Source organism: Solanum verrucosum, unplaced genomic scaffold, assembly GCF_900185275.1.
Source record: "Solanum verrucosum unplaced genomic scaffold, falcon-dt-bn FXZP01000008.1, whole genome shotgun sequence".
Taxonomy (NCBI): domain Eukaryota; kingdom Viridiplantae; phylum Streptophyta; class Magnoliopsida; order Solanales; family Solanaceae; genus Solanum; species Solanum verrucosum.
Window position 1 is genome coordinate 2,386,852 of NW_026020195.1, and position 23,724 is coordinate 2,410,575.

Below are 23,724 nucleotides of genomic sequence, written 5' to 3' on the forward strand. Positions count from 1 at the left end.
AAGTAAACCATATATAATTCTATATTCGATGTGATACATTGGATGAAACTATTTTTCTCTTAATTATATAATTTTTCATGTCGAGCTTTCGTGTATGAGTCTTATACATAAATTTGGATTAATTTGACTTCAATGCGGATATTTTGAGTCTTACACAGTAAATTTGAATTAATTTGACTTGCACAATAAATTTGGATTAATTTGATTTCAACGCGGATATCACAAAATTATTATTTTTATAATACAAAATTATTCTCGATTTTCTCTCACTACTAGTAGTCTTCTCGTTTTATTCTCGATTTTCTTGCTCACTCTTTCGGAGGTCTCGCTAGTCATCTTCAGCTATAGATCCACACACAGGTAAACCCTTTTTCTCTCTCTTTTTTGCTTTCTCTTATTCAATTTCACGCATTTTTACATCGATATGTTTCAATTATTCACATTTTACGGGAAAAAATGATGTTTTTTTGATCAATTCTGGGTACAGCAGTGTGAATATAGTTTTTTTTTGTTTATTTTGTAATAATTTTCATAAAAATAAATATAATTGTAATGTAAGAGTTGTTGACATGTTGTTGAGTTGTTTGTAGTCATTAATTTGGAATTTATTTTTTGGTGTTGAATTAATTGTTTGGATCTTCAACATTTTAGTTGCTGATCTAAAAGTTTGAGATATATGGTATACCATCTAGAGGTCTCAGGGTTCAAATTCCAACAAAGAACACTAGTGATTTCTGGTGGAGGTGACAGATATTTCGTGGAATTAGTTGAGGTGTGTGTAAGCTGGTCCAGATACCATGATTATCTAAAAAAATAAAAAAAGGGTATACCATCTTAGGACTTGAAAATTGAGTGTGTGTTTTTGTGGCAGTAGTATGTTGATTGGAGGACGAGACATGGGTCAACAGTAGAGCTACTCCATTGGTGATCTGTAGGTGGGAAGGCTGCGTATTGTATACATCGACATCTCTCCCAGTCCCGCCACTATCAAGAGAGCACTTTGTGCGTGTGGTATGCCTCTTTCACTTGTGATAATTGACTTGGTTATATTGACCAAATTGCTGAATGAATTGTTGTTCTTTCACTATGTGGATGTCTTCTTCTTTATTGTCTATCCCAAAAGAATGTCAATTGACTTAGGGAGAAAAACTTGTTTTAGTTAGTTGATGGAATTTGAGGAACTGTAGTATGCTTTTTCGTTTTTCTTTGCTCTGTGTGAGTTTTTCTGGCCAAGGAAATATGTGAAAGTAATTCAAATGCTTATTTGTATTGCTTTTTTACTTTTGGCATGCAGTGCAATCATATTTACTCCCTCCATTACTTTTTACTTGTTCCTTATACTAAAAATAGATCTACTATTGACTTGTCCATTTTAGCTAATCAAGAGAGATTTATTACTTTCTTTCAATATTACACTTATCATTAAGTAACTATAAAGTACTAGTAGTCAAACTTAGATTTTCAAAGCATAATTAATAAGGGTAATTTAGTATAACAAATTATGCCTAGTAAATAGAGATTGAGGGAGTAAGTAGGGTGGTGAAGACATACACTGCCTAATGAGTAGCTATGTGCATGAAGTTTCCATTTGCCTAGTTGTACCCGTGTCAAACAAGAATGACGGGTGTTTTATTTTGATTAGATTGCTCAAAATATACACTAATTACCTACTGATAATTGGATCATATTCCAATGCCAGATTCATACCCAAATTCAGAATTCACAAACCAGTCCCTGAAAAGTAAGGGAGTGGTCTGTAGTCGTTTGGGACTCTGACAGTCATTACTATAGAAAATTAAGAAATTTCCTACTTGTGAGTTGTGACAGCTGCCAGCGACATAGGTAGAATGCACTTACAATAATGTGATGTTTACTTGCTGGGGTTAGAGAGCTGAAAACTTTCTGATTTTATGCATGTGCACCAATTTAATCATCCTTTTTTCTATAACCAAATTAGGTATTGTGTCTCATGGTCTAGATGACACACTTACTTATTAATCACATTTTATTAGCATATTGTGGGAATCTGGTAGCAACATCAGACCGTTTATCTTCATTCTCTCTATCTGCCAGAGGGAGATCCCTTTTTATTTTTACTACTCCGAGCTTCCTGTTGTTAGGTATCATAATTGACAGTAGCAAGATACAACTTTGTGATAGTGTCAGTGCTCATTTGCTGCATAGTATTTGGCACAGGGATGACATGTGAGCAGAGTGAGGGGAAATGGGGTGTGGTGGCAGTAAAGCAAATGTGGGACTAAGATTTAGTTGCAATGGTATCCATAGATTACGCTGCAGTGTATGATGTTGCTAAGTTTCAATCTTTTGACCAAATAATTTTTGGATTGAAAGGGATCAGTTATCTGTACCGCTAGTCCGCTGCTATTATTTTATTTCCTGCTATTTAAGATAGTACAAAAGCAGACTTTGTTTTTGGTCTATTCCTTTTACCTTTGAGAGCTCTGTGAACAATTACATGGCTTTTATATTGTAAAATACCCAGGATGCATTTGGTACCTCATTACTCTTTCTGAGAAGTTAATAGATATATAATATAACTGCATTCTATTTTACTGTTGTTCATTGCAGACCACAAAGATGGCCTTTTAGAACAACCCTGTGAAGCGCGTCCTTGACTACAAATCCAGAATACAATCCAATTGCACATTTTTTCGAAATGGGACGTTTAAGGCCACAATCTAGTATCAAGGCAATTGAAGAGGAACCAGAAGATTGTGAGACAACCTCTTCCAACAAAACTGCTATAGCTTGTATGATTAACTCTGAAGTAAGTGCTGTTTTAGCAGTCATGAGAAGAAATGTTAGGTGGGGTGGTCGTTATGTTTCAGGAGATGATCAGCTAGAACACTCTCTAATCCAGTCTCTTAAGACATTGCGTAAGCAGGTATTTTCGTGGCAGCATTCGGGGCAAACCATCAGTCCGGCCTTATATCTCCAGCCATTTCTGGATGTTATTCGGTCTGATGAAACTGGGGCACCAATCACTGGTGTTGCATTGTCTTCTGTTTTCAAGATTTTGACCCTTGATATTCTTGATCTTGATGCTGTCAATATTGAAGATGCAATGCACTCTGTTGTGGATGCTGTGACTAGTTGCAGATTTGAGGTGACAGATCCTGCATCAGAAGAAGTTGTATTGATGAAGATACTTCAAGTTCTTTTGGCATGCATGAGAAGTAAAACATCAGTTGTGTTGAGTAACCAGCATGTTTGCACCATTGTCAACACATGCTTCAGAGTAGTTCATCAAGCTGGAGCTAAAAGTGAGGTCTTACAGCGGATAGCACGTCACACTATGCATGAACTTGTGAGATGTATTTTTGCACATCTTCCGGAAGTTGACAACACACAACACTCCATAGTTAGACAGCACGGTTCCTCCAAAAACGAGGTACAGGTGCACCTTTATTTTTAATCTCTGAAAGTTATCCTTTGCTGCAGTCTCTAACATTATAGTTCCCAGCTATTGACTTGGCAATCTAACAAACTGTCCATAATCTCCAGTCCTTGGACCCAAAATTTAATAAAAAATGTGAAAAACATACTATATCTAATAGTGGTAGAATTTTTCTCATGAAGGGGTGATTGAGTGGTTGAGGCATAGGAGTAAAAGTCCGGAGATCCCAGGTTTGGGTTCCAGCTAAAATACTCAATTGTGAGTGATCTGCTCCAGCCCTAGTAGATAGGTTTGTCCAGTACCTGTGCTTGTGATATATAGTAAGTTATCTGTTGGATAAATCAAGGTGAGCGCAAGCTTAGTCCAAACACCACCATCATAGAAAAAAAGGAATCTTCTCATGGACCAATCTTGCCTTATGGGCATCATCCGATAAGCAAAGAAAACGGGAACATGTCTTTTATGTTGGCTAAGTTCATCCTTTAATTAAACTTCGCCTTTGCATTTTGTCCACACATGCATTTTTTTCCAGCGCAGAGATGTCCAACTGGATTAAATAGAGCCTGGATACGGTACATTATATCTGATCGTTTTGGTCAGCAGTCTAGAATCTAGATTGATCTAGTACTTCTTGTGCATTCATCTTTTGCCTTTTGTTCTCTTATTCTTCTACCATATATGTTCGAAGCATTATATGTTAATTTCTTCTTACATAGGTTGCTGGTATTGATAACGAGTACAGTTTGAGTAGCAAGTCGGAGAATGGGAGTGGTCCTTCTGAATATGATAGTCTACCACCTTCTGGAGGTTTCACTTCTGCTTCAACAGGTCTGCTTAGCAGTGTTACAGAAGAAGGCATGGTCATGGGTGACAACGGGAAGGATAGTGTTCCTTATGACCTACATTTAATGACTGAACCATATGGAGTTCCATGCATGGTTGAGATATTTCACTTCTTGTGCTCTTTGTTGAATGTTGTAGAACATGTAGGGATGGGTCCTAGGGTAAATACTATGGCATTCGATGAAGATGTTCCTCTATTTGCCCTTGGTTTGATCAACTCAGCCATTGAACTGGGAGGCCCTGCTATTTGCAGTCACCCCAGATTGTTGAGTTTGGTCCAGGATGAATTATTCCGTAATCTAATGCAGTTTGGTTTGTCAATGAGTCCATTGATTCTTTCAATGGTATGCAGTATCGTTCTAAATCTGTATCAGCACTTGCGAACGGAACTGAAACTACAGCTTGAGGCTTTCTTGTCCTGTGTGGTCCTGAGACTTGCACAAAGCCGTTATGGGGCTTCATACCAGCAGCAGGAAGTAGCAATGGAGGCTCTTGTTGACTTTTGCAGGCAAAAGTCCTTCATGGTAGAAATGTATGCAAATTTAGATTGTGATATCACCTGCAGTAACATTTTTGAAGAACTTGCAAATTTATTATCTAAGAGTGCATTCCCAGTGAACTCTCCATTGTCTTCCATGCATATTCTTGCTTTGGATGGTCTGATTGCTGTTATCCAGGGAATGGCTGAGAGGATAGGCAATGGATCCTATAGTTCAGAATACACTCCAATAAATCTAGAGGAATATAGTCCATTTTGGATGGTCAAGTGTGAGAACTATAGCGACCCTGATCATTGGGTACCATTTGTACGTCGACGGAAGTACATCAAGAGAAGGTTAATGATTGGAGCTGATCACTTTAATAGGGACCCAAAGAAAGGTCTAGAGTTTCTTCAAGGAACACATCTATTGCCGGAAAAACTTGATCCCCAGAGTGTGGCTTGCTTTTTCAGGTTCACAGCTGGGCTAGATAAGAATCTCGTTGGGGATTTTCTTGGAAATCATGATGAATTTTGTGTTCAGGTGCTTCATGAGTTTGCTGGAACATTTGATTTCCAAGACATGAACCTAGATACTGCATTGAGGCTGTTTTTGGAAACTTTCCGACTGCCTGGGGAATCTCAAAAGATAGCAAGGGTGCTTGAGGCATTTTCAGAGAGATACTATGAGCAATCTCCACAGATTCTAGCTAATAAAGATGCTGCTCTGTTGTTATCATATTCAATAATAATGCTCAACACTGACCAGCACAATGTTCAGGTAAAGAAGAAGATGACAGAGGAGGATTTCATCCGTAACAATAGGCACATTAATGGAGGTAATGATCTTCCTCGTGAATTTCTATCTGAATTGTACCACTCAATCTGCAACAATGAGATCCGGACAACACCAGAACAAGGTGCTGGTTTTGCTGAAATGAACCCAAGCCGTTGGATTGATTTGATGCACAAATCTAAAAAAACTCCTCCATACATCATGTGTGATTCTAAAGCCTACCTTGATCATGATATGTTCGCAATAATGTCGGGCCCTACTATTGCTGCTATCTCTGTGGTGTTTGATCATGCTGAACATGAGGATGTCTACCAAACCTGTATAGATGGTTTCTTGGCTGTTGCAAAGATTTCGGCATGCCATCATCTTGAAGATGTTTTGGATGATCTAGTGGTATCTCTATGTAAGTTCACAACCCTGTTGAATCCCTCATTGGTGGAGGAACCTGTTTTAGCATTTGGCGATGATGCAAAAGCAAGAAAGGCAACTGTTACAGTTTTCACTATAGCAAACAAATGTGGTGATTTTATCCGTACTGGCTGGAGAAATATCTTGGATTGCATCTTAAGACTGCACAAGCTTGGTCTTCTTCCTGCTCGTGTAGCCAGTGATGCAGCTGATGATTCAGAGGCATCTTCTGATCCAGGACATGGGAAACCCCTCCCTAATTCATTGTCTGCTGCTCATATGCAATCCTTAGGTACTCCCAGAAGATCTTCAGGACTTATGGGACGATTTAGTCAACTCCTATCTATAGATACAGAAGAGCCTAGGTCTCAACCTACTGAGCAACAACTTGCGGCTCATCAGCGCACACTGCAGACAATTCAGAAGTGTCAAATTGATACCATCTTCACAGAAAGTAAGTTTCTCCTAGCTGATTCTTTGTTGCAGTTGGCAAGGGCCCTCATATGGGCTGCTGGGAGACCTCAGAAAGGTAGTAGTTCCCCGGAGGATGAAGATACTGCAGTGTTCTGCTTGGAATTGCTGATTGCAATCACTTTGAACAATAGAGATAGAATAGCACTTCTTTGGCAGGGAGTTTATGAACATATTGCTCATATTGTACACTCAACAATTATGCCTTGTGCTCTAATTGAGAAAGCTGTTTTTGGACTACTACGCATCTGCCAGAGGCTGCTTCCTTATAAAGAGAACTTAGCAGATGACCTTCTCAGATCATTACAACTTGTAACCAAGCTTGATGCCCGGGTAACTGATGCATATTGCGAACAAATTACACAGGAAGTCAGTCGGCTGGTTAGAGCAAATGCTTCACATATCCGATCTCAAATGGGATGGCGAACTATTACTCAGTTACTTTCTATAACAGCTAGACATCCAGAAGCTTCGGAAGCAGGATTTGATGTCCTAGGTTTCATCATGTCTGATGGATCCCATTTGTCTCCGGCTAATTTTGTTCTTTGCATTGATGCAGCAAGAAATTTTGCAGAGTCTCGTGTTGGACCAGCCGATAGACCTATTCGTGCGGTGGATCTTATGGCAGGTTCTGCTGCTTGTTTAGCATGCTGGTCTAAAGATACCAGGGAAGCGATGGCAGAGGCAGAAGCTTTGAAGCTGTCTCAGGATATAGGGGAAATGTGGCTGAGGCTTGTACAGGGTCTGAGGAAAGTTTGTCTGGATCAGAGAGAAGTTAGGAATCATGCTCTTTCATCCCTACAAATGTGCTTGACAGGAGTAGATGAAATGTACCTTTCACATGGTCTCTGGTTGCAGTGCTTTGATATTGTCATTTTCACAATGCTGGACGACTTGATTGAGCTCACATCACAGAAAGATTATAGAAACATGGAAGAGACACTTATTCTTGCCTTGAAGCTGTTAACTAAGGTGTTTTTACAGTTGCTTCATGAGCTATCTCAATTGACCACCTTCTGCAAACTCTGGCTTGGAGTCCTCAACCGGATGGAGAAATACATGAAGGTGAAGGTCAGAGGTAAGAAGAGTGAAAAACTTCAGGAGCTAGTCCCTGAACTTCTTAAGAACACCTTGGTTGTAATGAAATCTAAGGGGGTACTCGTTCAGAGGAGTGCTCTCGGTGGAGATAGCTTGTGGGAACTGACATGGTTGCATGTGAATAACATTGTTCCTTCTCTGCAAGCTGAGGTTTTCCCTGAGAATGAGTCAGGGCATGTAGAGTCTGACCAGACAGACGTAGGAGGAACTGCATATAATGTTACTGATCCGAGTTGATAAGCTTATCACTGAATCTGTTAGATGAGAGTTAAATTTCTGTCCAAATTTAGGTAAGAATTTGCATATTTTTCCCATGATATAAAACACATAGAGATAAACAAACATCTGCTCACTTTCTCTCTGAGAAATTCGAACGTGATCTTTCTCTGATATTGTATTAGATTTGTGCATATTGTACAGAATGTAGAGTTCTAACCTAGTTTTTACCCTGCAGTAGTGTGTTAAGACTTATTGCACAAGATTGCCTTGGACTCTTTGAAACATTAGTGCATACCGTTTGTGTAATTCTGGTCATGGAGAGTGTTTTCTCTGCACAATTTGAAAAATTGCAATGTTTATTACAATATTGAGTTAGCAAACTAGAGTTCAACCTCACTATTACAACATTTGCAATAACAGTACAAGTTTCTTAAAACCAATTTTTAATGGACAAATGTAGACCTTAGTTTTACCTTTTGGTTAGAGAGGGTATTTTCAATTGGTTAAAGGGAGATAACGATGATAAAATAATATGCAAATACCAAATAATATGACTCAATAAGGAGTAGACGACGAGTAGATGATACTTGCGTCCCCTTCCTCTTCCACATAGATATACTTAGTTACCTACTATCCTTCTAAACCAAATTTAAAAAAAATACTATCTTTTCTCTTCATCCCTCACTTCTATTTAATGGATTAAAAAGTCTTTAACGTATTAAAAATAGCACAAAAATACCTTTCTTTTCCTTATGGATCAAATTTTCTATTAGTTTGGGGAAATATGCGAGTATTCAAAAGCTAAAGGGCTTTCTAAGAAAAAAGAAAAACTTACATTTTTTTCAAGTCCCTATTTTTTATGAAAAATAAACTGTGACTACTCATATTTCTCTCCCTGCGAGCAATTTCCGTTTCTCCTTAACAAAGCTCTGGTCCGAGTCCACTCAGTTTTAGCTCGTCAGTGACTCAACGTACATCGCCGTCTCCGATCATACGTACGCCGTACGTTTTCATTACTGGTATATCTATCCTACTTATACGTGTATCTACTTGATTGTGTTTGGTGGATCGATTTTTTTTTTTTAATTTCGTTTTGGTTTCTCAAAAACTTAGCTGAACTTGATTCAATCGTTTGATTTGATTTGATTTGTATTTACAGGTTGAATTTTGTTTGGGCGGAGATTTTGAGGGAAGATGAGTGAAGTATTTGAGGGATATGAGAGGCAGTACTGTGAACTTTCTGTCAATTTGTCTCGGAAATGCAATTCTGCTGCTCAATTGGCTGACGGAGGTAACTGATTCACTTGATCTTTAATATATTTTTTTGAAACTTTATATAACTTTTGTGGATCAATGCGGAAATGTGAATTATAGGATTTACACCCAAGAGTGTGTCCTAGTGGTCAGTGATTGTGCTAGTGGGAAGTAGCAGGTACCTGTGCAAGATGTCCCAGACACCACTATTATAAAAATAATATATGGATTTTGGGTATATATGCAAACTAAGCTAATAGACATGCCCAATTAGTTAGGATTAGGGCTTTTAGTTCTTGTACTCTTGCATCATTCTTTTAAGACTGGCGAAAGAATTGCATGTCAATGCAGGGATAAGTGTGAGATTTAGAGAAGCATTAACAGTTTGGCAGAACTCCTAATTTGCTTTAAAAGACAAATTATTTTCCCGTATTGGAATTGAAATAAGCCCATGTAGCGTGGAATAGTTATAGATGATTCATATATCTGACTCCAACTAGTCTGGGATTAAGAAGTAGAAGTAATTCTTTGATTGATTAATTGACTTTATGTAAATTCCGAGTTTTTATCGATGTGAACTTATTGCTTCTGATGTTCTCCACTAACTCTGGTTAGAGCCTTTTATATTAGTGTACATACAAGTGTGAGATTTTAAGTGTCCTTTGGTTGGAGAACCCTTATATGCCTTAACTGACAAATTATTTTCCATTACTGAAATAAAATGGATTTGTACAGAGTGGAATATATAATGATGATACATATAGCTGACCTCAACTAGTGTGGGATGGAGATGTAATTTTTGTTTATTGAGTTGTCTCTATACATATCAAGCAAGCAAACAATTCACCCTTTTTAGTGTACCTGTCCATTAAAGCATTCTTTTTTCTGGTGTTGCTACGTATTAGTTTTTTCCTGTAAAAAAGATTTTCTTCCTAAAATCCCTGAAGTCACTTCAACGTTCAAGATTGGGTTGGTATTCCAATAGGGAAGAGGTGTAAGCATGGCAAGTTGTGAAGTCAGATCATACTAAAGATAATTAAAACATTTAGGAAAGGAGAGAATTGAAGGAACAAGTAAAAATAAGAATGAAAGACTGTTCAATTCTGATTTCTATGTTAGTATGTATTTTTGCTAATTTATTTAGGTTATACTACTTGAACAAACAACAAAACAAGCATCTGATTTTCCTTTTCTGTTAAGGCTTTGGTAAGTTGTTAAATATCGTCTGTTACGCTTCTGATGGATTATGACTATAACTTTGCAACTGTAATGAGCAGAGCCGAAAAAGCAACAGATTTCCGAACTCAAAGTGGGATTGGATGATGCAGATGTGTTGGTACGTTATTGACTTTTAAATTTATTCCTTTCCGAAAAGATTTTTTTTTTTTAGAACTGATGATAAGTGAGGGTCTATGCTTAGATACGGAAAATGGATCTTGAGGCAAGAAGTTTGCAACCGAGTTTAAAAGCAACATTACTTGCTAAACTGAGGGAATACAAATCAGACCTGAATAAGTTGAAGAAAGAAGTGAATAAACTAACCTTGACTAGTGCTAATCAAGCTGCCCATGATTTAGAGTCTGGAATGATGGATCCACATGCAGTATGTATACTAAAACTTTCCTTCTCCTCCGTTTTTTCTTCTTCTCCTTATATTTTCGTTTGAAGATTCCACTATGTCATACATGTTTTCATATAATGACTTTGGGGATGTATTAGCATTTGCCATAGTAAAGTTGTGTGGTCTCAAGGTTATATAAATTTCACTTGAATGATATGTTACCATCCATTGTACGCAAATTTCTTTGGGAGAAGCTAATTGTGGTCTTACATATAATGTTCATGCTTGGTTGGTGATATCAAAGTTTGTCAAATCAATCGAAGATCAGAATTTGCATGACATATAAATCTGCTACTTATCTAAGAGGAACTGATTAGGTTCACTTACATTGCCATCTGTGATCTGTCCATTGGTTTTTCTCATACTGTTAGTGGCCTTTGTTGGTCAAGCCCTGACATAAATTGATGAAACGCCACGGTGCCAAGCAAAGAAAAGGTTCACCATATATTACCTGCTGACCACTTCAGTTCCTTCTCTCTCTTTCTTACACGAGATAGTTGAAAGCATTGATGTTCAGCACGGCTAAAGGACAAGTCGGCTAATGTTTGGTTGGCTTTTCAAAAAATTGACTGTAGGCATAACATATTATCTTAATCCAAATATGTGTGTAGTGGAATTCATCTTCACATTTCCCGGCTTTACCTGTAAAGAGCCATAATATGATTTTATAGGCTTCTGCAAATCAAAGGGAACGCTTAGCAATGTCAACAGAGAGGCTCGATCAGTCAAGTGACAGAATCAGGGAGAGCCGAAGGATTGCCCTAGAGACTGAAGAGCTTAGTGTGTTAATTCTAGGGGATTTGCACCAACAGCGTGAAACACTGCTACATTCACATAATAAGGTATGAGTCCATTTGAGATTTTCTTTCTGGTTTCTAGTAGCCCTTGAATTTCCTCCCTGACCTCTATTTGAGTAATTTCAACTGTTCTGGTTAGTGTGGCTCCCTGAGCGGCTATGTTTATTAATTGTCTTTTATCTTTTTTACAGCTTCATGGTGTGGATGATGCCATTGACAAGAGCAAGAAGATCTTGACTTCGATGTCTAGAAGAATTAGCCGAAACAAGTGGATAATGGGCTCTGTGATTGGAGTCCTTATCCTGGCAATCATTATTATTCTGTATTTCAAGCTTTTCCACCATTGAGTACCCATGTAATTCATTGGGAGTTTGGATGTAAATCTGATTTGTAATCATGCATCTAGCTTGTAAGCTATACAGGTTCCCACTTTCAGCTGCATTCTAGTGTATATCCTCAATGAAACCATCTGATACTTTTAAGGGAAAATAAGCACTTGATTGTCACAATAATGCTCCCACTCTCTTATCCCTGTCTACCTGATATTTTGAAGAGTTGCCTGCTGCCTCTCTTAGTTGATTGTCAGTGTCATATTGCGTTTGATAATGTACCATGCATTTAAAAGAAGCCTGATGCACAAAGCATCTACGATCGGCTGGTCTGATGAAAGGTTGCACCTCTGAAGCAGCCTATATTGCAATCATGCAGGATCTGGAAAAGGCTTAACTAAAGGTTGCACCTCAGAAGCAGCCTATGTTGTAATCATGCATGATCCGGAAAAGGATCGCACCTCAAGCGTATTACGTAGGTTGCCTAGATGATGCAAGCTCGTTGGCTTGAGTTTTGAAAACGACTTTGGACAAGAGTCTTTGTAACAATTTCTGATCTTCTAGTCCGAACTTTGAACAAACAGGTCCATAAAGGTGTCACCAAAAGGCCAAAGTGTGTTACGTGAGGGAATAGGATATGAGGATAGGTCAACAAAACTAATTGCGTTACGCCTAGACTAAAAAAATTTGGTTGAATTATACGTGTATACTTTTGAGATTTAGATTATTACTTCCTTTGTTTCAATTTGTTTTTCTAACTTTCATTTTTTATCTTTTCGATATATGTTACTTGAGTCAATCGACTACGACAACATCTCTTCCTTTACAAAGGTAGGTAAAGCTGCATACACACTATCCTCACTCGTGGAACAATGTATTTTAACAAAAAATCCAAAATGTTGAATCACAAAAATCTGGAAAACAGAAAACTCCAAAGAAGATTCACAAAAACTCTCCAGCTGCCTTGCCTACACATAACAAACTCCTATTTTTCTTCTCTTCTCTTCCAACTACCTTCCCCATTTCCAATTTTTCCTCTTACACACTAGACAATTCTCTGTTTCTCTCAATGGATTCTCTATCATCAGTTTCTCCGTCAATCGTTCTTCCTTCTGGGAAGCTTATCCGTCACCACAATCACCGGCGGCGAATCTCCGTTTTCTCTTCTCACGCCAAGCTCAAAGGTTTTCCTCGATTCCGGATTTCAATTTTCAATGGAAGTAGTGGTAGAACGAGGTCTATCTCTGTTTGTTGCAAATTGAGTACTAGCGGAGGAGATGAGGAGAAAGAAGAAGAAGAAGAAGAGGAAAGTTTGAGGAGAGATGATGAAGTGGAAAGAGCGCTTCGTATGGATGGGACTATTCCAGGAACTCCTAGCGAATTTGTAGAGCAAGTGTCTTCTCGTGCCTATGACATGCGTAGACATCTTCAACAGAGTTTCGACAGCAGCAGTTATGATGGTGAATTTCATTTCTCTAGTCTAATCCAGTTTCTCTTACTTTTTTTCCATTTCGTTTTACTTAATTATGCAGCTGCCAAAAATATTACTCTATCAGAACCGCTATCAATTTTCTAATGTTCAATAAAGTTATAGATTTATATTTCAAGATTAACATATATTATAATTAAGTGTGTAAAAACCTCAGCATATAAATTTTTAAGGAGTTAGTATTTGTTAATTATCGGAATTTGGAGTATTATACTTAAAAGATTATTATATTAGTTAAACAATATTTTCATTGAACTATATTCAGTAAACTTCTTTTGCATAGAAATGATCTTTTCTGTTTGTAATTTTTCATTATGATGGACTTGTGATGAAGTAGTTTGCTTAAGTACATCAGAAAAATTCGATCTTTTCCTTAACAATGTACTTGTAGGTCTGCTAGTACGACTATGTGCCAAAATGTTTAATGATATCAGGATGCCGTATTAATAATTTAATGCTAGCTGATAGAAATCTTTCCTGCTACATGCAAAACATATAACGTAGGTCTTAGAACAGACAAATCATAGAATAAAACAGAAGGTTATATTAGTAGCCAGGGTCCATATCATAACCAAAGAACATGAGCGGAGAAGCTAGCTGTAGCGTCTGCATTTTGAACATTTCTCCTTCGAAGTGTCAAGAAGTAATTACTTTTTGATCTTTTGCTGTAGTGCTGGAGGCTAACCCTTGGAGAGAAACACCTAAACCTGTATATGTGCTGACCCAGAGAGAAAACCAGTTGTGTACAATGAAGACCCGGAGAAACCGAAGGTGTGTTTATTTCTTTTAACTTAAGTGAGTATCCTAATTGTATTGGCTGAGACTCTTTTCCTCTTGCAGTGAGGTTGAAAGAGAGCTTGGGATGTTGTTCTCCAAAGGAGGAAAATGGAAAAATCGTGCAAAGCAGCCAGAAGCTGACACGAGATTTCAGATGCTTATTGAGGATATCACAGAGGGAGTACTTGTAAGTATTTGTGTTGATTTCCTCTTTCAGTTTTCTATTTCATGACACTCTTGAGTTTTCTTACATATTTCTGTAAGATCTAGAGCACAGAAGATCCTGAAGCATCTGTAACCCTTAAGAAAAAGCCTTAAGTTAGTACTGATACATACTTAAACCAAAGAAGAATTGTTGTACGCTTGAAGCGTTACTATGTAGATATATTACATCCTTAGAGGATGATATGTCTGAGACTATGACCAAATATGAGCTTTATCTTAGATTTTTTTTATTTTGAAATAATTTCTTTATCTGCACCAGTGTGTTCAAGAAATAACATTGTAGGCTAGAGCTTCGAATTAGTTGATTGTTTGGTGATTAGACATCCTCCTAAATATGCTGACCACTGACTGATGATTTAGACAGTTCTCTTTCTGTAAATTGTCCATATGCAATTCAAGATATCACATGGAGGATAAAAATTTCTAGAGAAAGAAATTGGGGAAGGAAAGAATAAGATTGAAAAGTTGTGTTCCTTAAGAATATTTATCTCATTACATGAGGTCTTGATATTTCACATGTATGGAAGTTGTTGACTCTAGTATGCCACATGAAATGATCATTCTATTTAGAGAGTAAGTTCTGGAAGCCATAGTTTTACAGGTGAATTCAAGTATTCAACAACTGATCATTCTATTTAGAGAAATCAGTTTTTGTTCTTCAATTTATTGATGTGTGTATGTTTGTGATCTTATGAAAGGAAGAGTATATATATAATGCAACAACCATCTCAGATCTAAAGCTCTATATGCAGCAACTCTGATGAATAGAATGCCAAGACTCAGCACTCCCTTCAACCTAAAGAAAAGGAATCAAAAAATAATTGTGCTTCTATATTTTGTACTGCTTGTACAAAATTTTACTGAAGTTAATTTGCTGGTTTTATTTGAAATCTTGAAAAGAGATGGAATGGTGTTTACTTTGTCAAAGTTTTTGGTCTGGTGAGTGGTTATTGAATATGGAAAGTGGGCAGTCCTGTCGTTGGAATATGCATTTTTCTATGTAGACATGTTATTGCTTTTCACTTTCCCCAGGACTCATTCCATCCCAATGGAGGACTGCTCGTCTGTCGTTTATAGAATGCCTGGAATACCAAATTCACCTTTCCAAAAAGCAAATCACACCTTTGTTTTATATCATAAACAGTGGCGGAGCCAGGATTCACTAATGGGATTCAAAATATGAAGAAGTAAACATACGAAGAAGCCAAGGGGATTCAATATCTACTATATATACATAAAAAGTAATTTTAATCTTGTCTATACAATATAATTTTCCACATAAGAGGGTTCGGATGAAGCCCTTGCTCCTACTTGGCTCCGCCCTAATCAGAAAGTGTTCTTAGCATCTTCATCCAGAAATGCTAGAATTTTGGTTTTCCATCATCTTGCCAGCTCCAGCTTTCATTCTCCATTAACTTGACATTCCTGCTAAATAAAGGCTTTGTTATTTTGCGGCAGATAGATTTTGTTAGCTTTCTTATTCTAGTTTTTCTTTTTTAAATGTTTGAGAGAACATTATTGCCCTTTTTAGTAACTACTTAATTGACATATATTATAGGTAGACTATGTGAAAGGGAATAAGTGGCCAGAAGAGTGAGCATGTTAATCATTCATACTGTGATTTTCATTCATAGATAAAGTAGGTAGTTTACCTTTCTGAGTCTCTTGGCTAAGATCAAATGAAGTTGTTAATTCGGAATTTCTTGTTCAACTGAAAACTAGATTAAGCAATTTTTTTCTGCAACCTAATATGTTAAACTCTATGAAGGTATTTGAAGATGAAAATGAGGCTGCAAAATACTGTGACTTGCTTCAAGGAGGTGGTCAAGGTTGTGAAGGTGTTGCAGAAATAGAAGCTTCATCAGTAAGAAAAAAAGCTACAGAGCTACTTTCAGGCGTGAGTTAATTTTCTAGTCGTCCTAATTGCAACTTGAACCTTCTGTAGGTATTTGATCTATGCCGGAAGATGAGGGCACTGGCAGTTCTATTTCGTCGGGGCAGAACACCTCCGTTGCCCGAAAGCCTCAAGCTAAACTTAAGGGCACGCAAGCGCTCACTTGAAGACCAAGAGAACGTAATGTAACGTTGCTATGTTTGAGCTGAGTACAGGTGATCTCTCCTTTGTCTAGTATGCAAAAACATATTGGACACAGTAAATCAGTAATATAATTCTTCTATGTGCAGCTATTTTAGTCTGCGATAGATCTTACATGTATATAATAGTGCCACATAATTCTAATGGTTAATGTATATAAATGATTCTCAACTCAACTGTATCCCTACCCTAAACATTATCAACATACCCAATGTAAAACCACAAGTGTGGTCTAGGGAGAGTGGTATGTACGCATACCTTACTATGATCCTCGCCCTTCATGTACATTGTTCTATCTAGAGTCATATCCTCGGTAAGGTGCAGATGTGTCGCTCTATTACTTTTTCAACCTACTTTTACTTCTCCTCAGGGCCCACCTATCACATCTCCTCTTCGCATGCACAAACCATCTCACCGTCGCTTCCCTGCACTTCCACTTTGTCTTGAATTTCTTCTTTCCTAATCCTATCACTCCTAGTATGGCCACACATTTGTCTCAACATACTCATTTTTGCTATTTTCATCTTCTTCTGAATGTGCAAGTTCTTAACGGGCCAACATAGATCTTAGCTGCAATTAATCCTGTAAAAGCTTGTGTTTTTATTTTTAAGAAATAGATTACAGTCATGTTATTGAGAGTTGATCTTTTTTGTTTCATATTATAAAATAATATTGAGTTCATATCCACTATTTGTGTTGTTGTAATTTTTGGGCATAAATTTAGATCTACACCATTTGAAAAGTAGTAGATTGAGATGAATCCAGTATAACTATATATCCGGAAAAGTTGCACGCATCTACATATGATCCGGGCAAAAGAACATGGATTGATGTGCTAGCTTGGCACAATAATAAATTAAAACAATTTAAGAATGAAGCTTATTAAGCCCTACATATTTGACTTGGAAGCCTATATGAAAAAAAAATGTAGGAGCATAATTCTGAATATCTGGAGGATCTCCTTATTGCTGACTTGACTTTGCATGTTCTATGGGATCCTCATTTCAAGCAAATTGAACGTGTCTGTCTATAAATGGAAACACATAACAATGACTACCTCATTTTCTGATTTCGATAAGATCCAGCTTGTTCAACACAAAAACATATATGAATCCGTAAAATATTTATGTTTACGCCAAAATCAAAAAATCATAGGGCTTCTTGACTTCTTCTGAGCTGCAGATTAAATAGTGAAACATATATAGCCGTCAAAAGGACTGTCGGTAATATGCTAACTACCGTTGAAAGCGCCATCCTCAAGTAATTATTTAATCCAGCAAATACCAAAATAGAAATAATTGACTTATTTCGTACAACTCAAACAAAATATAATCTTTCACATTGCTTTCGATCATTTCTCTTTAATTATTTGGAAAAAACTGAATTTGAAAAATATTTATTTTTGTTTGATTAACAAAAAGTTGATAACTTGAGTTTATATACTGTTAAAGATAGTATCTAATTCTAATATATTAAATAAATATTTAAAATTAATCATATTTTTTCTCAAGGAAGAAATAATTACTTATATATGTTAACACCACTCTCTCACACAATGTTTCCTAGTTCAAAACAAAATACTAATATTACATTTTTTTGTTGTTTAGTTGAAGTATCCGATTAATAAGAAATTCTCAAATTTAAATCTTTTTAATTAACGAAAATCCATAATTACTAACTTAAGGTAAACTCATTTATATGTAAAAGTTCTCAAATCATTTGTAAACTGAACTAGATAAGTTTTTTGTGGTGAGCTCAATCGAAAAAATATGTAAGGAGTTTCAAATTTGAGATCTCTCTTTTTGAATCGAAGATTACAAATTGCTCAATCAACTCAAGCATGAAATTTTTTCAAATTTGAATCTTATCTTTTTGAAAGAAAGAAATGATTTTCCTAATATATTAATTGATCAAAAAGTGATTAACAAAGGTGTTTTGAAAAGGATCTAATTCTATTGACAAAGTATACAAGAATATCCACTAAATCACATTTTAAGAAAATAAATAAATCAATTTTTATTCTTTTTTTCATATAAATACAGAGGAGGAGAGAGACTCAAAACTAAACTCTGTACACACATTCAAAAGAAACGGAACACACGAGTCTATTGATCCATTATCAATCCAAATGAGTGCAAGTGAAGGGAGCTCCGGCTCATCGGCTGCCGCCGCCGTCGAAGTACCGGTGGTATCAACGGAGAAGAAGAAGGAAAAGTCAAGAGTGAGCAAGACATCGCAAATACTGTGGCACGCTCATCATAACGATGCCGCTGCCGTACGGAAGCTACTAGAAGAAGATCGGACGCTTGTTCAAGCTAGAGATTACGATAATCGAACTCCACTCCACGTTGCAGCGTTACATGGCTGGATCGATGTTGCAAAGTGCTTGATTGACTATGGCGCCGATGTCAACGCTCAGGATCGTTGGAGAAACACGGTAAAAAATTTGCATTTGCGTATTTCCAGTAAATCTTCATACAGTATAGGTTATGTGCCTAAGCTTGTTAGGTGTGTCTGTATATGAAACTGATAACTGGTAGTAGCATGGTAATTTGATTACCTTATCCTGATTTTGGAGCAAAATTGTGATAGCTGTTGATCTCTTAAATCTTACTGAAGTTACCTCTTGTCTTGTTATGAAATGAAAACATTAGGCATCAGGAATTGGAATTTTAGTCTTCAGCTATTAAGTGATGTCTTGTGATCAATCAGGAGTCAAAAAGTGTGCGGGATGTTACCACTTACCAGTGAAATTCATGTGGCATAGGTTGATTAACTGTTTGATAAAAAAAATCAACTGGATTTTAGATTATTGAAAATACGAGTTTGCACATTTCTCTGGTTTTGCATATTTTCGTCCATGTTTTTAATGTGCCTGTTGTGACACTGACTTTTCTATGCAATCCTTGATTCTTGAGTGAATTTCACTAATCTGCTGCTTTGATCTAAGTTTTCAATTGTTTGTGACAGCCTCTAGCCGATGCAGAAGGCGCTAAGAAATCTGCCATGATTGAATTGTTAAAGACATATGGCGGGCTATCTTATGTGAGTTACATTCCTTTTCCTTTTGATATATCTTATATATCATAACAGTCGTTTGCCATTTGCAAAAGCTTGTATTTATCAACATTTAATGCATCAACTTGTTCTTAGTTAAAAGGTATATTAGCTAGCTTATTTATCAGGCTTCTAGCTCTGTTTCTGTACAGCCATCCAGGTCTTGATGAGCTAGCAAAGCTGTTTATTAACTAATTAGTGAATGAAATGTCCCACATCGGTAAACGAATGGAATTCTGGGCTCCTTATTAACTAGCTAGCATATTTATTAGGCTTCTAGATTGATGGCATGATTAGGAGATCATTTACCTGAGTTGGGCAAATTTTTTTTACTTTTAGCAAATAACTGATTGGAGCTATCGCCTTAATAATGAGCCAAGAGCTAATGGTTACTGGTACTATAACAAGAAAATAATCTAACATCGTTGGAAGCAGGATGTTCAATTCAATTCTTCCCAAGTCACTGAACAACTGTTTTACCTTATGTCATGTTGTGCCACTTCAAGATTTTTCTTTACATAATTATTGAGAATTACTTGATTTTTCCTGAATATGCGAACGGTGTCTTTGATTTCTTAGGATTGGTCTTTAAGAGCCTTTAATGTTTTAATATATGCTATAGGGACAAAATGGAAGCCATTTTGAACCAAGGCCTGTCGCCCCACCTCTACCAAAGAAGTGTGATTGGGAGATTGATCCTACTGAGCTGGACTTCTCAAATTCTGCAATCATTGGAAAGGTATGTTTTGCTATACTAGAAGTGCTGTTATTTAGCTTGTTGGAGGTTAATTAAAGTCTGTTTAAGCTACCCTGTCCAGTATCTTTTCAAATGAATTGGCAACTGTAGTTTACAAAGATAGCTACTCGTGTACCATTTTTTGTGTTTTTTCAATAAAATCTTTCAATCCGTGTTGTATTAGTGCATGACTGAAAGTCTTTTGTGAAGAGGTTTCTCCCAAATATAAGCAATTGAAGCGAATTTATGATGATTAAGCTAACACTTGTTCTATGGGGTGTTGATGAATGAAAAATCTCAACTAATCTAATTTTTAAAATTTTAAAATGTGTGGATAGTTGTAGAGGAGTGAATCTGTTTAGCACTGTGTTTAACATTTTATTTCATTCCAAAATAGAAAGTGTCTCATAATCAGGAAAGCTGCACAATTATTGTGCTTGGAGCTGTCGTTCTTAGGTGTTTTTGATTGACTCTTCCCTTTGGTATTTTTATATTTTGTCTATAGTTTAATGACTGAGATAATTCTATTTCCTTATTATGCGGTTACTATAATCCTAAACCTACTTACAAGAAAGAAGAGGGACAGTCTCTGGTAACTGGCTGTCCATTTTGCTTCAACCCATTTATCTTTTAACTATTTAGTTTTGATACTGTTGTGCTTGATTTCAAATTGCTTAATCTACTTTTCATCATTGATAAAAAATTGCCAGCGAGGTTGCCATTTATGTATCTAATATGGAAGCTGATATTGATAGGGGTCTTTTGGTGAGATCTTAAAAGCTTGCTGGCGTGGAACACCTGTAGCTGTTAAACGCATCCTCCCAAACCTTTCAGATGATCGATTGGTGATGTAAGCTCTATTGTGGGGTTAGCACTACAATATCCTGTATATATGATTCTGATATGTTGTGCTGTCTGCTGCTGTTGTCAAGTTTCACAGTTTTCTTTTTAGGTGGGTAGGTGTGAAGGGTGAGGTTAAGGAGGACAGGAGTCTAGCTTTGGTCTCCTCTGTTATATATTGACTTTTAAAGTATTCCACATCATTGACCAAAACTATAACAAGAAGATGCTGCTTTTGCAAGCATGTCACATCCTCTAATTATCAATAAATCATATTCTATTTGTTAAGAATCTTTACTCTGCTAATATTGTAAGAGGACCTGGAATTTAAGTGGATCAAGAAGCTTCACATGTTACCCAGGGCTGTCAGCATTCTCAATTCACAATTGTCTCTTTAAGCTTGATGCAGATTTGTATAATTATAAAAGTATGCTGTTAGTTAGACCCTGCTGCAGTAATTAATTTTTGATATTTTAATATGATACTGATCTTTTTTATTTTTTTGGGATAACCGAGAAATTTGTCTGTGACCCGCCCTTTGGAATATGATACTGATCTGCCTAATTTAATTCCCCCCATGCAGTCAAGATTTCAGGCATGAGGTAAATTTGCTGGTGAAGCTCCGTCATCCAAATATAGTGCAATTTCTTGGAGCTGTTACTGAGAAAAAACCCTTAATGTTAATAACTGAATACTTGAGAGGGGTATGTGGTTTTATTTTTTCTCTATATTTTGATTGAACATTGAATTATTTCTCTTTATCATATGATGTACCTGTGCTGATTTGGTGCATATATATGTTGTAGGGCGATCTGCATCAGCACCTCAAGGAAAAAGGTGCTCTTACACCATCTACAGCAATCAATTTTGCTATGGATATAGCAAGGTAGTATGAATAATTGTTAGCATTTCATACTTCATTTTCCTTGAAAAACTCAAAATTCTCTTGATTTCGTCTGATTCTTGAAACTCTTGTAAGCTATGTTTTGAGTTGCCTAATTACACCGACTGATGTTTTTAAGCATCATTGATGGACTAAATGTGCTCAGCCTGTTGCTGTTTACTTTCTGTCCAAAACTCATCTTCTTCACAGTAGCTGGTCTGTTGAATTAGCTGTAGGGAAAATACAAAAAATGTGCATCCAGAAGATGGTCTGCATAACGTGAACAAGTTACTATAACTCTCGGTAGATCTTTCTGATGTGGCATAGTTTCTGTTGTTTTTGCCTCAGCATACCATTTTATGAGATACTGTAGTTATCTGACAATTTACCCAACATTCCAATGCCTAGTTTTACATTTTAAAAATTGCATTGCGTAGTTACTTATGCAATGTTTGATGTTTTTGTGGGCAGAGGCATGACTTATCTTCACAATGAGCCAAATGTTATAATCCACAGAGATCTAAAGCCCAGGTCTGTTTTTCTCTCTTCATGGCTCTGCTATTGTTATGATTCAATTAACTTTAATGCTGAATGTATCAATGTTTCTAGGAATGTTCTTCTAGTCAATTCCAATGCAGACCATTTGAAAGTTGGAGATTTTGGATTAAGCAAACTAATCAGGGTTCAGAACTCCCATGATGTTTATAAAATGACTGGGGAGACAGGGAGCTGTAAGTGACAATGCCATAATTCTCCCTCAATTGATTAACATATTCTTTCAAATGTAATTATTTGTTTGTGATATCTTTTTCTGTAATAAAAAAATAGACCGCTATATGGCACCTGAAGTTTTCAAGCACCGGAAGTATGACAAGAAGGTTGATGTTTTCTCTTTCGCAATGATCTTATATGAGGTAATTCTGACTTCTAGGCTCTGCCTATTAGGATTGGGAATAACATGATATGAAACAAATAATGCATCAATGAATTTTCTATTCAGATGCTAGAGGGTGATCCACCATTATCCCACTATGAACCATATGAAGCAGCCAAGTATGTGGCAGAAGGACACAGGCCTATGTTCAGGGCAAAAGGTTTTACCCCAGAATTGAAAGAGTAAGTCCAAACTGGATCTTGATGCTCCCTTCTTTTTAAGCATCGTACAATATACAATATCTTTAGCTATGTATGGTGTGGGTTTTCAACATGGACAAATGTGGCACAGTTAGAAGATGAGCTATGAAAGCATTTTTAGGTACTACAGCTTGGAAAAGATTCAGGTAGGGGTATCTGGGATTTCCAAAAGTGAGATTACTTGCTGTGAAGGTCCTCTTTCAGTGAGCTGTTGCCTGTAGGCATCCTAATTGCAGAAAAAATTGAAACATGATATATGCTTTTTTTTCTTCCTCTTGCGACCTTAGGTTTTATATATGCACTGCAAAGTTTATTTCTTTTGACTATTAGCCAACGCAAGAAGATGGTTGGCAGCGTTTTGTTTATGCTTTTCTAAAGGCAAATCAATTTTTTGCAGGTTGGTAGAGGAATGTTGGGCACCAGATATGAACAAGAGACCCTCATTTTTGGATATTCTAAAAAGACTTGAAAAAATTAAAGATGCTCTACCCTCGGAGCATCATTGGCACCTTTTCACTTCATGACATCAAATTCCAGAGCTGACCAGATATTTCGTTGAATTCTCCCATCAAACGCACTATTTGAAATTGATATGTTTGTCGGATTGTGCATAGGATCAACTGGCAAAGGTCTGCAAAAACTGTTGCTGTACCAATTCTTTATGCCCCATTCAACATTCCAGCTATGCTTGTTGTAGATTTTATCAAGATATTTCCACAAATTATCAAGTAGAACTGTGTGTCGAGAGATTTGTAA

The 23,724-nt window shown here is 36.7% G+C and overlaps 4 protein-coding genes across 6 annotated transcripts; all 4 read left to right on the forward strand.

Annotated features, from left to right (window-relative positions):
- The first annotated feature begins 246 nt into the window (after positions 1 to 246).
- On the forward strand, positions 247 to 8,046 carry LOC125829909 (ARF guanine-nucleotide exchange factor GNOM). 3 transcript variants are annotated; one of them, XM_049509131.1, is made up of 4 exons: positions 253 to 360; positions 872 to 1,011; positions 2,590 to 3,412; positions 4,135 to 8,046. In XM_049509131.1, the coding sequence occupies exons 3-4, from the start codon at positions 2,678 to 2,680 to the stop codon at positions 7,747 to 7,749; spliced, it is 4,350 nt and encodes a 1,449-aa protein (XP_049365088.1). In that variant the 5' UTR covers positions 253 to 360; positions 872 to 1,011; positions 2,590 to 2,677; the 3' UTR covers positions 7,750 to 8,046. The 3 variants fall into 3 exon arrangements, with proteins under 3 accessions (XP_049365090.1, XP_049365088.1, XP_049365089.1); XM_049509132.1 differs by having other exon boundaries at positions 875 to 1,011; XM_049509133.1 differs by lacking the exon at positions 872 to 1,011 and having other exon boundaries at positions 247 to 360.
- A 537-nt stretch (positions 8,047 to 8,583) lies between these two features.
- Positions 8,584 to 11,909, forward strand: LOC125829914 (vesicle transport v-SNARE 12-like). Its single transcript, XM_049509136.1, has 6 exons — positions 8,584 to 8,750; positions 8,891 to 9,022; positions 10,263 to 10,321; positions 10,406 to 10,588; positions 11,278 to 11,448; positions 11,595 to 11,909. Exons 2-6 carry the CDS (start codon positions 8,926 to 8,928, stop codon positions 11,748 to 11,750), a joined length of 666 nt encoding a protein of 221 aa, XP_049365093.1. The 5' UTR covers positions 8,584 to 8,750; positions 8,891 to 8,925; the 3' UTR covers positions 11,751 to 11,909.
- Positions 11,910 to 12,727: 818 nt separating this feature from the next.
- Positions 12,728 to 16,494, forward strand: LOC125829912 (uncharacterized). Its single transcript, XM_049509135.1, has 5 exons — positions 12,728 to 13,192; positions 13,893 to 13,992; positions 14,062 to 14,185; positions 15,992 to 16,087; positions 16,169 to 16,494. Exons 1-5 carry the CDS (start codon positions 12,802 to 12,804, stop codon positions 16,304 to 16,306), a joined length of 849 nt encoding a protein of 282 aa, XP_049365092.1. The 5' UTR covers positions 12,728 to 12,801; the 3' UTR covers positions 16,307 to 16,494.
- A 1,883-nt stretch (positions 16,495 to 18,377) lies between these two features.
- On the forward strand, positions 18,378 to 23,711 carry LOC125829911 (integrin-linked protein kinase 1). Its single transcript, XM_049509134.1, has 11 exons — positions 18,378 to 18,755; positions 19,289 to 19,363; positions 19,998 to 20,114; positions 20,867 to 20,961; positions 21,535 to 21,655; positions 21,758 to 21,837; positions 22,306 to 22,365; positions 22,444 to 22,565; positions 22,663 to 22,748; positions 22,835 to 22,950; positions 23,366 to 23,711. The coding sequence occupies exons 1-11, from the start codon at positions 18,447 to 18,449 to the stop codon at positions 23,490 to 23,492; spliced, it is 1,308 nt and encodes a 435-aa protein (XP_049365091.1). The 5' UTR covers positions 18,378 to 18,446; the 3' UTR covers positions 23,493 to 23,711.
- Positions 23,712 to 23,724: the final 13 nt, after the last annotated feature.